The following is a 17,439-nucleotide window of genomic DNA, read 5'->3' as shown; positions in this document are numbered from 1 at the left end:
ATAGCTCAATTAGCTATTGTATCTATTACATTTAACCAAATATCTTTTCGTAAATAACTATTTAGATGAGTTTTTTATTGTTTTTTTGATTATATGACTTGATTTTAATATTTAAACTGTATTTTTTTGTAATCTATAAATTATGAATGAATGTAAAGACACTTTTTCTTTTAAAGGTACCGTTGCAAATAAATAATTTTTTTGTTTAAAAATTGCAGGCCATTTTATTATAAATATATCTCATTAGTAATGAGTCTAATTTAATGTGTTCTTTTATGTAGTATCTTTATAAAAATTAATGCTTAATAGTTTGGATGTTCATCACTCAACAGTTATCCACTAAATAGGAGGTATATTAATTCCACGAGAGTTACACAATTAAACCACAATGCACACATCAAATAATAAGTACTTATTACCTGGTCAAATAAAACTAACCATTACTATCACAATGGATATCAATATCCACCATGAATAAGTGCTCATTATTCAGGTTGTTATAGCATACCATAAATCATAACCTCGCACAAAATTAGGCGGGCGGCAATCGTTTGTAAATCTATTTCTATAAATAGGCAATTACTTTGAGTATTCAACCGACTGGTATCGCATATCTATTTAGAAGATCATAGTAAATATAACTCAAAGAAAGTAATTTACTATAATAACTATACTTCGATCACTGATAAATAAACTGCTTGATAAATGTTAATATTTAAATTGTTTTGGAGCATAACAATTGTTTAGGTATAATATTTTAACTATAATTAAAAATAATAATATGCCATCGGGTGTTAAATATTTTAAACATTAATTTTATTCATGATAAATGTGTATAATTAATCTAATTATTTGAACATATTGATCAAGTCTACTATATCTACTTAACATTTGATCTAACAAAAGTAGCATGTTATCATAGTGTACTTGATGTAATGACTAAAAAACTTTATAATAATTGAATCACAACTTAGTTTAAACTAAAAATAAATAGTATGAAACATCTTGAATAGATTTTTTTCTTTTAACTAGAAAGTTTTTGAGATTAAGGTTCATTTCAAAATTTAGTTGAATGATATAGCACACATTTGCAAAATTTGAAGCTTCGAAATGCTGATATACTCAAATAAATACTAATGACAACTTTTTTTTGCTAGTTATCAAATCAGGACGAAGCCAAATAATTCCCACAAAACTTAAAAAGTCATAGAACATATTTCCAATAAGAATTAATGTCAACATTTAAAAAATATTGTTTTTGTGAACTGTGACAGTTTTCTTAACGACGAAAAACAGTGTGACTGAAAGAGTTTTAAATGTTAACGGTTAGTAAACTGTTAAATGAGGTTTTTAGTAACATTCAAATTATAATACATTTGTATTATAACGTGCTGTGTACATTATACACAGAACTATAATCAGGAGAGTGTAATAACAATATTTATTCTAAAATTTCTTTATATGGATTTAAATACTAAGTAGTATTTTTTAAATCTTGTTATAATTTGTTTGTACTGGATATTATGTATACAGCAAACTTAAAATTTTTTTTTTTGGAATATACTAAAGAAAATATTTTTTAAACCTATTTTAACAAAAAAAAAATTAATTTCACCGTGGAATATTCTTTGATATAACGGTCGTATAAACTCCATCGCAAATAAACTATTGATATTTTTCATCAGATATAAAATACGATTGAAAAATTGTTTTTCTTACACTAATTACTTACATCTTCAAGCTTTTTAATAACCATCTAGTGTATCCATGAACTTTTAAATAACCAAAACTAATCCAAGCCATCATTAGAGATACTAAAATTACCAATAGAAAAACGTTACTATTAGCTATTAATATCGTATCAGTTTCACAAGCTGGTCCTTCTGTAAAATTAGGAGGTTCTGGAATTGGTGGCCGTTCTAAAGCGTAGTATCGATTATAATCGAGCCATGCTAATTTTGAAATCTCAGGCGCTACTCTTTTTGATCTTCTTCCCGCGTTTGTTAATTTTAGTGATTCTATTACTCGTAATACTCCGCCAAACACAGGATACCATTGTTTCTTTTCCAACAAAGGCTTTACAACCTCGTTTAACCAATTTTCGAAATTATTTTGGAATTCTACAGAATTCGACATGCACCTCATGGCTTGAACATAATATCGAGACAAAAGTTGATCGCCTGACCATGACATACTGTACACTTGAGCCTCTACAAACATTACTAGAATAGAGCCCGGGGCATCATTGTCGTCTAATATTGGTAACGGAACTCGGCCGTTTTCTAGAACGAACGAATCACATTCAGTAGGGGTGGTTATCTCACAGCTTGTATTATAGTTGATTGCGGTAGGTAATTTAAAAGTTACCGGATTTGATTTCATCCAACCTCTTCCGTCGGTATTTAATATGAACCTAAAATCAATTAGCCTGTTTACCAACAAAAACTCCTGCAGTTGTTATAATCGTATAAAAAAACATTTACAATTCATACGTTATTTTTAGATATGTCTAAAAAATACATAAACGTTTTTTTATTATTAATGGTTGTTTGGAAAATAATCTCACATAATTCTCTGCATTATTTGGTACAATGTATTTATAGTTTTATACTGAACATATCCTTCGTAGTACTCTCTTTTAATCTGAGCTAACATAAATCCTTGAATGTAGCCTCCTAAAGCATCAGCGAGAGCTATTTTTATTAGATTACGATTTTTATGATTCAACGAAGCTGACTTTAATCGCACTTTAATCAACTGAATATATTTGATAAAATCCTCAGCACTGGTTGAATTTTGAGGTAAAAGATAATTGATTATTAACCTACAATATAATTTATCAACATTTTTTTTTGACCAACTTCGTTTTAGATCTTTTTGATTGTACAAAACAGTACCTACATTAATCGTATTACTTTCGTTTAATAAAACTGTAAAATATAATAATAATATCCGTAGTTTCATTCTGGTGAGATTAAAGAATTAACATTGTAACAATAAAGCTGTCTAGTTATTCATCTTTATAGAAACATATTGAGTCTTTATGTTTAATACTATTATTTTTAAAATAATAGTTTGATTTCATTATTGTCGCCGTGGAAATTACTTCGATACATAAGCGATTAAATGATTTTCATCAATAACAAGCTAATCGTTTATGGAAGTTCTTCGTTAAACTTTTGTTTTTTGTACATTCTTAGACAGTCCATTTTAAAAAAGTGTTAAAGACACTTTTGTTTCGAGTCAATTCGCGTGACTAAAAATTATAAAAGACGAATTCATATTCAGGAATACATATATTATTAGTTGTTTTTTCCTGACAATTACATCACGCGATTTTTCTCGTGTGAATACTTATTTGGTACATAAAAGCATATGTTGTACATAAATGAAAAAAAAAAACAAAAAAGATAATAACAAAATCTAAAACATTTTTCAAAATGTAGTCTACCAAATTTTAAGAATTATATTTATTTTAATTTGTTTTGTATTAAAGTAAAATAATATCTTTTTTAACGATCTTAGCAACAAGGTAAATTGACAACTTTATTCTTTAAAACATACAGCGTTTGTAATCAGTGCTAGTGCTGTTCATAAGACCCATACAAATTACTAACGCGTAACTCAAATACATTTTATAAACTAAGTTCGATTAAAAAAAAATTTGTTTTTCATCTCTCGTTCGTAATACTAAGATGAGCTAAAGTAGGATTTTGTGATCCTTTTAAATCACTATTGATGTATATAAAATTTAATAAACTATTATTATTCAATAGTAAATGTTAAAAAACACCCCAAATATAATTTAATTATTTGTATAATTACTCAATTTTATATATATCGGGTTAGTATTGTAAAGTTTATATGAATTTATTACAAGGCAAAATTTTGAAAAATTTCAAAAAAGTTTGAGATTTTTATATAAATGTATGTAATTAGCTTTTTTCTTTATTTATTCATCTCTAAATTTAATTCAAAATAATTGTAAATTACTTTTAAACATATATCATTTCGTCCTCTTTTCGCTTAGGTAAAAACGTGTTAATAACTTAAAAATAGTGGCATAATCAGTACCTCACTAACAGTGTATATTTTAAGAAAAATTCGAAATTCTGGTTGAAATGGGAGATTATCGTTTCTGCCAAACCTGAATAAGGTCGGTTTTTCGTTTCCGCCAAACTAATCTTCTACCTGTCTATCTACTAAAAAATTTGAGAATCATTTAGTTTTATCCATGGGTGACCACGACGACCAGTATTGGTTTTAGCATACGGCTAAGTTAGGTAGCTACCAGTAACAAAGTTTTTGGCTTTTATTGAATGTTACGTTCAGGCCTGTATTTAAGATTTTTGCGTGAGGTATTAATATTAATGAGCAAAATAAAGTAATTTTTTGTCCTATCATTATCAAATGACATTCGCCCCCAAGAATTTTTGCCCCCCTTAACCAACCCTAAATATGGCCACGTCATTTTGAATAATTACTTATTTTATCACTTAGGCATACCTTTTAAAGAAAATATGATGTTTTACCTAAGGTAAATAAATTATAATAGATAACTATCTTAAGTATGTATATATATTTGTAATGAATAATAAAAATATAGTTTATAAGAAAATAAAAAGTCATCAAAACATTGAAATAAAATTCAAATAATGATAATAAGATTAAAAAATATCTAATACGTGTAATAATATAACAAAAAATAGATCTATGATCTACAAATTTTAGAAGGATGCGCCTTAAAAAATTGTTCATTAAGATGTGAATGATATGATTCACAATTATCAATACACTGCTATCTAATAACAATAAAAAAATAGTAAATAGTTCGATTAAATGAATAGCAGATAATTATTATCGGGTTATTTCGGCAAATATTTTAACCAGTGGTTCTCAAGCTTCTGTTTATAGACAGGTATAAACTATCGGTTTGGCGGAAACAAAAAACCTACCTTAATCAGATTTGGCGGAAACGATGAACGCCCGTTGAAACTTGTATCAGGCATTTTCTTATATTCATAATTTTCTGTTTTTTTATCAATAAAACATGTATATTGCCATTAAAAAACTATAGTTGGTACCTAAGACAAAAGGGATGTACCAAAAATACTTGAAATTAAAAAAACTAAATAATATATATCCGACATCACTTTTATTCTGTAAGTAATTGAGTGGGTTGGAATTTACAAATTACTTGTAATATAAAAACTACATAAAAACATTATTTAGTTGTATTTTATATTTCATAAAAAGTAACACAAAGAAAAAGAAAATATGAATTCCTTATTAAAAACGTATTTCCTATAAAATTTTTATGATGAAACTAAAGTAAAATATAAACGGCGATTGTAAATTTTCTCTGAAAATAAATGTGTTAAACTTTAATAAGTGCTCCATTTTGTCGGTAAAAACAGTAGAATTCTTTAAAAATTTTATAATTTTAAGCTAAAAAATGTAGTTGCTAAAATGTTGTACCTGTATAATAATTTTTATTTAATAGAATTTATCATAATAATTATTAAAAGTTTACTAGTCATAATATAAAAATACTACTGGGTTATTAATAACATTGAAGATTGAAATGCAATAAAAATCTTATATCAATTATTATTTGTTTAAAATTGTCATGTCCGATTATGCAAACTAGTATGTAAGTACTATAATAAAAAAATTGGTAAACTTAACTTTGTAAAACATATTTAACTCAATTCAACTATGAATTATTTTTTCATATTTTTTTTTATTGGTTATACAAAAAATGTTTGTATACTTCAATTTTTTTTTCGTAAATTACCAAAAAATTACATCCGACATTAAATGATCTATTTTGACAAGAAATTTATGTACCTTTTTTTTTAATTCTCGAGGGGTAGGTAACGATTTAAAAATTTAAAAAAATTTTTCCTATCTACTATTTTTGTCTTTGACACCACAAAATAGTATCTATTTGATGTAACTTTATTGCATATGATTCCATAAACGATTATTAATCAAAAATAAATGTTTTTGCATGTTTTACTAATATTGATAATATAATTTAATGCATATTTCAAGGACTTTTATGGTTAAATTAATATAATTTTTAACTTTTTAGATGCAAATAAATCCGGTCTTTAGTTATGACTAAAGGCAAACATTATTATTAATAAATTTTTTTCAAATAATTTATTCAAATTTTACAACCCAGGCAGTATTTTTTTTAAATAATATATTTATAAAATTATTATTTAAAATTGCTGTTTGGGAATATATACAATAATGCACCAATGTTGGTAGTACTGGCGCATTAGCAGCTATCAGTACCAGAAAAGTGCTTAGACATGAAGCCAGCCTTTACTACGCTAATATCCTTATTGCTCGGTCAGTTGTCAGTACTGGTGCAATACTTCACCCGTTGTTAATTCTGATAACTAACAAAATTTTTTTCTTGGGTATTTATTTTTAAATTTGAGATTGCTAAGTCTCACTGAGAAAAGCTCGTGTAAAGGATTGACATTATTAGAATTTATTATAATTATGTTTCACATGTCTCCAATACAAAATTTTTAGGTATACGCACAATTAGGGTAAAATGCTTGGGAGATCTAATTACATAACTTTCCTCTCTAAAAAAATATTTTTATATGATATTTATTTAATTTTAGTATTTAGAGGTTGCTGAGCTCTTTACGTCTTTCACGGTCGTACCTTTACTCTTAACCAAAAGGGGGCTGGTACAAATGGCAACCTTTCTAGATTATGTTAAAGACGTGCGCATATTAGACCAACTCTGAGTTATTGCGGAACTCTTGGCCATCGTTTTTACCTAATAAATTGAGAAATTTTGCCACTTTAAAATCTCTTCAAATTACGTCATTACACTACATGTCCACGTCGGCTACTCTTTCAGAACTCCGATAAGATTATTATACCCTAACTAGTACAGAAGTATAATTGTAAAAATAAAAACGAAAAATACGACTTTAATTACATAGGTACGTGCGCTGAAACCGGTTTCGTAAATCTGTAAAAAATGAGATTTGTTAAAATAACAAACGGCGCTTCGTTTTTATGTTAATATGAAAATTACTTTCGAGAAGGTTTAAATGAACGCAACACTTATGTATACTATCATAATGCTATTTTTTAAAACAAATTGACTAATATTGTACATTTTAATATCTTTATTTATAGAATTTGCATTTTTAGTTCGATACCCATTTTCCCTATAAAAAATAAATTATTATAATTATTAGTAACTCTTTGATTACATACGAAAGTAATAAATCTTTATCTTATAAATTATGAAAAATGCCAATACAATCTTCAACTCTCAATTCTTATAAAATAATACTTTATGTATAAAGCCAAATAAATATTAAAAAAGTTAACAATATATTAATTTTTAATAAAGGACATGTGGATTTTAATTGAAATTAAAAATATATTAAAAGTATTGATAAAAAATAAAAATTACAAACAAATAGCAAAACATATACTTATATATGCGTTTTGTGTTATAAAAATTTTTAGTTTTTAAAAAATATTTTAATTATATTTTTATCTTTAAATAATTTTTGCCAAAAGTAATCAATTCTTATTATATACGAATAATAAAATAGATTAGAAAAATTGCATTGTTCGTTTTAATATTACAAATTTTGAACCATAACACTATTGACAATAATTAAGAGCAACTTTAATGATTATTGCATACAAATATATTACACGTAATTAGAGTGATATTTATTGTATATAATGATATATTGTATGTGTTATTTTTATACATTACTTATACAACTTTTTTTTAATGTTAATTGCCGATTAATTTTTATATTTGATGTATATAACATTATTTAAAATTTAGAAACAATTGTAGGGGGTTAGGGGTTTTAACTTCCCTGGATGAGATACTGAACACGTGTGTGTATGGACATAGGCAATTTCAACAAAATATTTGTAGGACCTTTTTTGATATCTCCTTCCCTGACATTTTTCTAATTAAAATTAGTCCCTATATAAATACATAGGGGCTAATTTTGGAATATTTTGGTATTTGTACAATACTACTTGCACATAATTGAAATGAATTTCACTCAATGGTATATTAGAATACTTATCAATATTTAAATAATTTAATGGGATCCAGGGTTGTTAATTATCCTGTTTAAAACATAAGTAAACAGTTTAAAATATTTAAAATGTCCCATAAGATAAATGTAAATTTTTGAAATTTTTGGTGTCTTAAACACTTTGTGTTTAAAATGTAACAACCCTGATGGGTTCAGTTAAAACTATAATTAAAAGTATTTCGAAACAATAAAATAAGAAATAGACCCACTCACAAGTGTATTATTACTGCGCTTGACTAGCAATTAAATGTAATAATATAAACTAAAAAAAAATCAACATAATAGCAAACCATTAGTCTTCTAGCCTGTCATTATACATTGTATTGCGCACAGTATTGTCGAAGGCGAGTTGTTTGCCATAAAGTAAACGTTTTACTTTTACTGATATAATCACTCAGTCAAACTATCTTGAGTCGTGTGCGCTTAATCATTAAGCGAATTGCCAGAGTTATTGTTTGTATTTTAAAGGAATTAGCCATATAGCTTTCAGAAATAAAAAAGAGCATCAACTACGATTTAAATAATTTAATATTGAAATATATTACACACAAATAAAAATTGTATTTTCCTATTTTAATTCCAAATTAATATGTAGGATAATTCAATAAAAAAATTCCAGTTTCAAGTAAAATTTAAATAGTTAAATTTTTATTTTATTTTTAAAATTTTCCAAGGTGTCAGATTAGAAATGATTCCAATTATAGCGATTATATTGGATATAATTTTTTGTTCAAGCCGAGCATATTGAATAGAATTTTTGTTTTAACTAACATAATTGATATAATGTTAATAGTTACTACAAGTATATGCAACAGCAGGCATTATATGTTGTTTTCTTCAACTTTACAAAATACAATTTGTATATTTTTCTGTGGTTATTTTTGGTTTCCATAATGATATGAGTTAGTAAATTATGAAAAAACAATGGTTTGATGACTTATGAATGAATGTAAAAGAAAAGCTTAAGTATACCTGATTAGGGATGTACGATAACTCTTGATGTTGTCATCAATCTCTGGTTTACTGACATTGAAAAAGCAAATAGGCCATACAGAAAGTTGTCCAGGCATAATTATTGTCTATATGTGTACAAAATAAACAAATTACTGATTAGAGTGAAAAAATGTAGCACTTAGTACTACATAACAATAAAAGAGTATTCATACAATTAAAGTAATTCATACATAATATCAGAATCGCACTGATCAAATATTTAAAATGTGCAATAAAAAAAAAACAGTCGTAAAAGCGGGGCCAAATAGAGCTGTAAAAGATTATTTTTTCCAATATTATTCAGTAATAAGTGAATAAAATATTTCAAACCTACTAAAATCTGTCGATTAAAAAAATCTTCGAGTGCCAATTTTGTTCTTGTGTGTTTTACAGAAGAGAGGGTGGATAGGCGGCGTAGGTCTACATGACCTAACAAATTCTAAGATTTTATATAAAGAATACAATGAATTTGCTCATATAGCAAATATGTTAATTACGTATTTTTAAAATACTTATCACAAATAGGATGAAGCGGAATAATATAAATAAATGGGATAATTGTATATTTATTTTTTCTTTTAGAATATTCAGTAGATTTTATTTTAAATTGAAAAATTGTGGCCATTAAATGTCTTGCTATCGTATTAAATTTAAGTTCGAAATAAAAACTTGTGCATTTATCTAAAAAATCCATTTACAATAACTCAACTTCGCCTTAATATACGACATTGATTTATTAAATCAAAATAAAAATATCAAATTATAAAACAAAAATGTAAAAATATAGTAGATAAGTTGAATATATTTTAATAAACACAAAATTTAATTTTTATTGTGCAGAAAAATAATTTGTCAAAAAGTAAATCTTCAAGAATTCTTAAAATTCTAATATTCTATTCTTTACGGTAAATTTAAATGATAATTACAAGTAAAATGAAAACATTATCCTTAAATTCTTGTCTATACACCATTAGTTGAGTAGATAAATTAATTTTAATAAAAATAGTGAAAAATAATTTATAATGTTATATTAATATATAATATTGTCATAAATAAAGAAATAGATCCTTTAATAGCAAACATCATTTTTTATGTATATTATTAATTTTACGTTAATATGGAGAAGTGACGGGCTGATAATGTTACTTTATGCATAATAGAAGTATGGGGACCGATTTATAAACTTTATGTTTGTAGGTATACTTAATATACTTGTTATCATAATAACAGGGTTCTTAAAAACATGTTTAAAAAAATGAACCTGTTTAATACATAAGTAAACAGTTTAAAATATAACAAAATTGTTTATCTAATGTTATTAAATAAAATCTATTGATCTAATAATATTTAGACCTCATTCCGTATACTATTAATGTAATGGTATTACTATTGAAATATACATATATCTAATAGATTAAATTCTCTTGGAATGCAAGGGATGTAAGTGAAATGTTTATAATGGATTTTGTTGTTGGAGCAATTTGAATGTGGTACAAAAATTGTTAATTCAGTTTTATAGAAAAAAAAAAATATATTTATATATATATATATAATATGATTTTTTTAGGGAAATATGAGTTTGATTATATGGAAGTTTTAAAAAAACACTCACATCAGTGTATTTTAAACGCCACATTAACTATTATTCGTTTATCAAATATTCAAGTTTATTATAATAATCAAACTCCGGTGTATGGTTTTCTGTGGAATACGTTACAATGAAACGCTATTGATTTCTTTTGTAAGATAAATTGAAAGTAAAATATTTTATTAAAACAATTATAATCTAACTAGAAAATATTTTAAATAGATAAAACGTCCACTGCATGGAAAGATTTGTGATTTTTTAAATTGTTATTTTGAATCATAAACAAACTATTTGTTGAGTATTACTTGATAGCAATATACGTTAATTATGTAATTGCAGTTATTTTCAGCAATAGATTTGAAAATTGTCAGTAGTATGTAGTGCGTGTGTTACGAATTTTGGTTAATATTATTTTTGTAAAAAATTTATTCAAAAATAGTTTTGGATTAACTTTAGTCCAGTGAAGTTCCAATTCAAACAATTAACTCGCATGTTTTTAAGTAATAACCAAATACCTGATAAGAATTTTCTGAAATACCTCTCCTTTTTTCTAGTTATTCGAACGTAAGTCCACCATGTTATTTTTATAATGTATACACTGAAAAATTCTCAAACAAATGTTTCTAAATATTGTATATTTCTAATCAAATAAAACACAAAGACCAAAAGTTTTATATTTTTTCTTAATTTTCTTCTCATTACCTATGAATTGAATAGATAATTTACTTAACGTTTATGTAAATGTTAACGCTTAATATTTTGAACTTGTACGTTCATATCATCGCAATCGCAAGTAAGTAAAATTTTGAAAATATTTTATCGCAGTACTATTTATTTAAACATGAAATATTACGTACCTAATAAATTGAAGTTTGGTGAATGTACTTTTACTTTTAATATGTGTATATATATATATTTTTTTTTTTAATTAAATTATTTGTATACTACAATATATTATAATTTGCGTTGTTATCAGCATGTCAGTCTCTAAGAACAATTATATATTCTCCGTAATATATAACTGCTTAATACTTTGCACTTGTCAGTAAATAATTTGTTTGAAGCATTGCGGTATAATCTAATCTCTGTGGGATATAATATAATAAGTCACGTCTACGTACTTTGAAATTACCACAGTGATCTTGTCTCTTTTACAGTCAATGATATGATCCGGTTAAAAGATTTTTGTACTAATTAGTTTGATCAGTGTGCTATAAACCCTTAAGCTCATAGTGTTCAGTTGAACGTTTTAATCACATACAAAATTATTCAATTGAATGTCTTGAGTATGTACTGTTGGCTGACAGTTTTAAACAGAATAATTAAAAATTCTTGTCCACTTGTACAAAACCTTGAAATATAATAATATTTGACAATTCGCAATGTCTTAGACAATGAATATAAAACAAGGTTTCATAAGTTTAAAGTGAAATAAAACATCGTTTACAATGATAATGATTAGTATTTATGAAGTTCCGCCTGTATTCTAAATTTTATGGTGTTTTACTTTTATAAAAGTAGCTTAATTAGTTACACTAAAAATAAACTCACTCAATTAAATATTTCAATAGTATTACGAATTGTTATTAGGTGCTAGTTGCATTATTTTTACTAGGTGATAAAAATGCTTTTGTAAAGTAAAAACTTATTTCTATATTATTAATATCATACTTGGTGACATTTTAAAGATGTATTGTCATCGTCAGTCAAAACAAGTAAAATTACCATTTCTTAATAATAGTAATTTACAACTGACGCGTAGACATAAATTATAAAATATAATTTCACGTATAACTTATTATTTTTTTAATTTCAAATAATAAAATTTATTTTTTGGGTTTGGTTTAACATCCAAAATTCAATTCAAGATAAATTAAAGAATGAACCTCAGTGTTTCAATTTGTTTAGTTAGTCTCAATACAATAAATTTAAGCTTTATATTTTAGGTGCATCCTTGTGAGAGATTGCTTGTGAAATGGTATGATTGCTTTATAATACAATTCAAATATATTAATTAATTTTTTTTTTCGATAAATAATACTTTGTATTATTTATCTCAATGTATTTTTTTTAATTGACTAATTAAATACATTAGATTTGAATAAATGAGCTTATACATAATTCAACCACTACCGTATGATGTTATTTATCAACACTTTTTTTTTATGTATTTTAGCACAATAACAAATCACGATAGTAGTTGACTATTTATTTTTCTTGATATTATTACCAGTATACTTTATGATTTTGTATTAGTTTTTTTTACTTATTTTATGACTACTTTTTTTGAAAATATTCAAATTCTTATGTTATATATTCAAAGAATTTGTTCTATAAAAGCACTAAAAATAGATATCAATAGTAGCTAATTAAATCCCTTAAAAAATTACAATTTTCATTCATTGTTTTATTTTATAGCAGTTTTTCTCTTGGTAATAGTTTTATTTTATTTTCCATTAGTTTTTGTTATTCATTGAAGATATTCTATTTGTGTAGTTGTAGTCAATCGTTGTCAGATTACAAGATAATCATTTCAATAAGAACATAAAAAATTATTCAGTTTATATAATGAACATGTCGTCAATATATTAATCGCTAAAATTATCACCATCGATTCATACACTGTATGTAACTGATTGTAACTTGTAACATATTTAGCAATACGGAAGATTTTCAGACACTAGTCATCGTCAAATTCTTGTAATATATTGTAATTCGCATTAATATTCAAGACGTTAATATTCTGGAGGTGAAGGTTTTTTATTTTTGTATTTCGACAAACTCTATACCACTAATTAGTAGTCTGTTGTAACGCGTGATATAGTCATCAATAATATCGCCAATCATTTAAGAATCTTGTCAACGGGCTGAGGTAAAAAAATCTATTATATCAGTAAGACTACTATGAATTAGTTGTATCGAAACACAAAATGTTCTTTCTGTGAACAAGCGTCTTAGAAAAAACTCTCCCTTTATTTTACTTGTATTTAGTCATAGGCAAATTGAAATAATACTTGGTTAATTAATTACTACACACATTCATACACCATTAAGTTTTTACTTGCGATGTCCCGCATTATTAAAACATTACTGCATAATTAGTCGTGAGCATGTACATTTAGTTTGCAATTGTAATTTTTTTATTGCAAAGAGTTTTTTGTGGTTTTATTTAACTTGTATAAACAAGTGGTATCGGTCTGTACTTGTAATGTTGACGATGAAGCTAGTAAATTTATGGTTTATGAATGAAAAAAACAACGTGAAAGTATTGTTGTAATTTGCATAGTTTTCGAACTTAAAAATAGTTTTGAAAAGTAACGATATACATTTTCAATTAATACAGCAAAAATATTATTGAACTTATTTAATTTGTGTTTAACTGCAATTTTAATTATTTTAAATGAGTGTAAATAAATTCATGGCATGTTGTATTATTTTTTCAACGACTATTAGATTGAAGCTAAAACTTATATTTTATAACAAACCAAGGTTATAATTAAACACTTGTGTTAAAGTGAAACATGTCAACTTAATTAAAAAAAACATTATTAGCTATAAAATATTTAAACTGTGAGTTCCATTAATTTCATTGGGTTTTTGGTTTCTAGATTTAGTAAAACGGCTTGAAACCGATTAACAATTTTCCCTCGAAACAAGCCTTTTTTAATCAAAAAGTAGTTTACATTTTTTTTTTTGGTCTTAAAAAAAAAGAAGAAATTATATATATATATTTTTTTTTAAATTATTAACATGTATACAACAATCAACACGTTAAATTTTTTTTTTTTTTATTAAAACCGATAACCTCTTAAAATTAACCAATTAAAGACAAAAATAATAATTTAATGTGTTGAAAGATGAAATTGTAATTGAAAACACATTTTTATACGCCTAAAATGTTTATTATAAATTATAAATACAAAAATATAAAGCATACTTAATTATCCAAATAAGTAAACATTAAAAATGTTTGTACCAATTTATTTAATATTTTAGTTTGACAAAACTGAAACAAAGTAACCTACTTATCCTTATTTATGCGTCTTCATAATTAATTTATATTTTACGTTATTCTAATTGACCTAACATTTACCACACAGTGTATTTATATGATAATAAACAAAATCAAAGGCGTGAGGAGATAGATTTCGTGAGAACAAAAATGCTTACACCGTGAAAATAGTTTTTTTTCGTTTAGAAAGGGTAACTTGTGAAAGATTTTCTTGTATACAACCTCAGAACATAATCCTTACCGTACCATTGAATAGTAGTAATTTCATGTCAATTATACGAAGAAAGTAATTAAGTCAAAAATACACTTGGGACGAAGAATTGTAAAAAGTTCCCTTACAAAACCACCCTTGAATTATTTTTTGGTGTGTGAAATTAATTTCTTCAAAATTTTATTTTATTATAAACCGGTTTTTATTGGTAACCAAAAAAAAAAAATAACTAGTTATAACGGTTATTGATTCTTTAATTTTTTTTCTAAATTATATTCCATAATCGCATATTACCGTATATGATCTATATGACAATTGGTAACCGCTTAGTACAAAACTAGTAATATTTTACTAATGCCGGTTCCCATTTAAAGTAATATTTGGTTTTTACCAGAATCGATCAACTTTTATTTTAGTACTTATTTACCGTGAATTTACCAAAAAAAAAAATTGTTTTGCTATAACATATCTATGCGCATAATATCAAATTGAAATCATAGGTATAATTATAATTTATAATTTTCACTCCAAATATTTAATTTAATAAGAAAATAATTGTCACAGCCATTTGTACTATTCAAAATGACAAACACGTATCTCCAAGTAAACACAGTTCTGGTAAAGATATACAACGTCACTTGCCAAAATTCAGCACGATTTATTAATTATAAATTATAATATTCGCTATGTCTATTGTATTATTTATGATGTACCACCCAGAAAAAAGACACAAGTACTTACGTAAAAAAATGATTGTCTTAAAGCTACAGGAAATTAAATTTAATGCTGTACCATGTTCTGCAAAAGTATTTATTGTAATGTAAATCCAAAATACGATTAGATGACTTGACGATTTTAAAACAATATGCACGTTCCTAATTAATGATCAAATAATCGATTTAGTATCTTAAGTTCAATTGTGTTTTTCACATTCTTTATGATGACAACAATATTTATTTTGATCACAAATAATTGATGTTGTTATTCTACATTTTTTAATATAAACTTTTTGGTTATGTAACAACTGTTTTAATTGTTTAAACATTTTTTTTTTAGTTGTTATTGATAGTTTTTGGATAGATTTAAAACAAAAATATTCAAATTTAATTAGTTAATTTTAAACTAATTAATTCTGTCCTTATTAATATTTATTTTATAAAATAAATTAACGAAGTAAGGTATACAATTATTGCACTTGATTATTTATACTTTGTATAAATACACCATTTTTAATAAGTTAAAATATTTAAAAATAATAATCTATATCTATATTAGATATAGATATTAATAATATATTTAATAATTTAGAAAGAAAATAGTATTTGGAATTTTATAAACTGGTACCTACGAAAAATTTGGCAAAAATCAAATATTGATTAACCCGATTGTATACTTGATTCTTTTTCATTTAATGTTATTTATGCAGAGTACTAAGGCGTGAATATTTTATTAAACTATAATTAGATAGTCGAACTCAACAGTAAGGCTTTGATTGAAGTCAAAACAAGATTGATTTATAACTATTTCTAATATATTGCTATGTAGAAAGTAGGTTTATGTAGTATATTAATTTATAAACATCATCGATTATTACACGTGAAGTGTTCTTTAGATATTATTTCTAAAAATAATTTTTTTTTTCTACACGACTGGTTAATTAATGTGTTTTTGAAATGAAAATTATTTACTAATATCAATTATCACCTTATTCGGTTATTTTATATCATATTAAATCATGCGCGTGCTAATCGTTTTCAGATTCATTAAAATTTTTGTTAAAGAAATTATGAAATTGGCCAGAACAATAATTTCTAAATATTTTCTGCAACACATCTAGTCAGTTAATGCTTAATTGATTTGCTGTGATAATAAACAAAATGATGTGATGGCTAATAGATCGGCCGTTACTTTTAAACGGATTAGATTTCTTACTTACCATTCGACTGAAGTCTTGGGAAATGTCTAGATGATAACCTCGCCGATTGATTTTTGAATTCGAGTATTTGCAAGTTCTTTGCCTTGTTTTTGGGTACTCGATGGTCTGTTCATTCAAATTTCTGTTACTCACTATTGTACCAATCAATGTCGACAATGATACTGTTTTAATTCTATTATCGTCTGGATTTTTCGATTACGTGAAATAATCAAACTTATTCAGATCAAAGAAAAACGATTTCGAAAAAACACTTTTGTTATTCTTAACGCCGACCTCCGTGCGTTTATCGAAACACCTGTTACCAAATACGTACCCGCACTAGTTACAACATCAATACACATACGGGTAAGGGGCACCTGAGCAAGCCGCGTACCTATTGGCTACTGCAACTACACGGCGGCCGACTCCGTTTGCAGTTGCCGCTAATAGTTACGGTGGGCGCTACTAGACCAAAGAAGTCACCCGGATCTGTATACCTCAACGGCAGATCATCGTGACGCTGTAGTGACGTTCAGCTTGCATGATCAATCCGTTAATTTGTTGATTTTTTATGTGTATTGCGCCAAGTTGTGGTCGGAACTCTTC

At 25.6% G+C, this 17,439-nt stretch overlaps 2 protein-coding genes across 4 annotated transcripts in view; both read right to left on the bottom strand.

The window, feature by feature from the left end:
• The window catches only part of LOC126897440 (bcl-2-related ovarian killer protein-like), a 34,005-nt gene extending 16,770 nt beyond the window's left edge, over positions 1 to 17,235 (bottom strand). For 2 of the 3 annotated variants that reach the window (XR_007702104.1, XM_050671024.1), the window contains exons 1-2: positions 16,855 to 17,235; positions 9,087 to 9,193 (exon numbers count right to left, since the gene is read on the bottom strand). Coding sequence is in view for 1 of the 3 variants with exons in the window: in XM_050671024.1 (XP_050526981.1) it covers positions 9,087 to 9,193; positions 16,855 to 16,857 (110 nt within the window). In the remaining 2 variants the exon portion in view is untranslated. The remainder of the gene's footprint in view (positions 1 to 9,086; positions 9,194 to 16,854) is intronic. The other variant, XM_050671028.1, reaches the window with a different exon arrangement.
• Positions 1,057 to 2,552, bottom strand: LOC126897445 (uncharacterized). Its single transcript, XM_050671033.1, has one exon. The coding sequence runs from the start codon at positions 2,380 to 2,382 to the stop codon at positions 1,729 to 1,731; it is 654 nt and encodes a 217-aa protein (XP_050526990.1). The 5' UTR covers positions 2,383 to 2,552; the 3' UTR covers positions 1,057 to 1,728.
• Positions 17,236 to 17,439: the final 204 nt, after the last annotated feature.

This window comes from Daktulosphaira vitifoliae, unplaced genomic scaffold, assembly GCF_025091365.1.
Source record: "Daktulosphaira vitifoliae isolate Bord-2020 unplaced genomic scaffold, ASM2509136v1 Scaffold_2, whole genome shotgun sequence".
NCBI lineage: Eukaryota > Metazoa > Arthropoda > Insecta > Hemiptera > Phylloxeridae > Daktulosphaira > Daktulosphaira vitifoliae.
The sequence above is the reverse complement of the archived record's forward strand: the minus strand, read 5'-3'. Positions and strand labels throughout refer to the sequence as shown.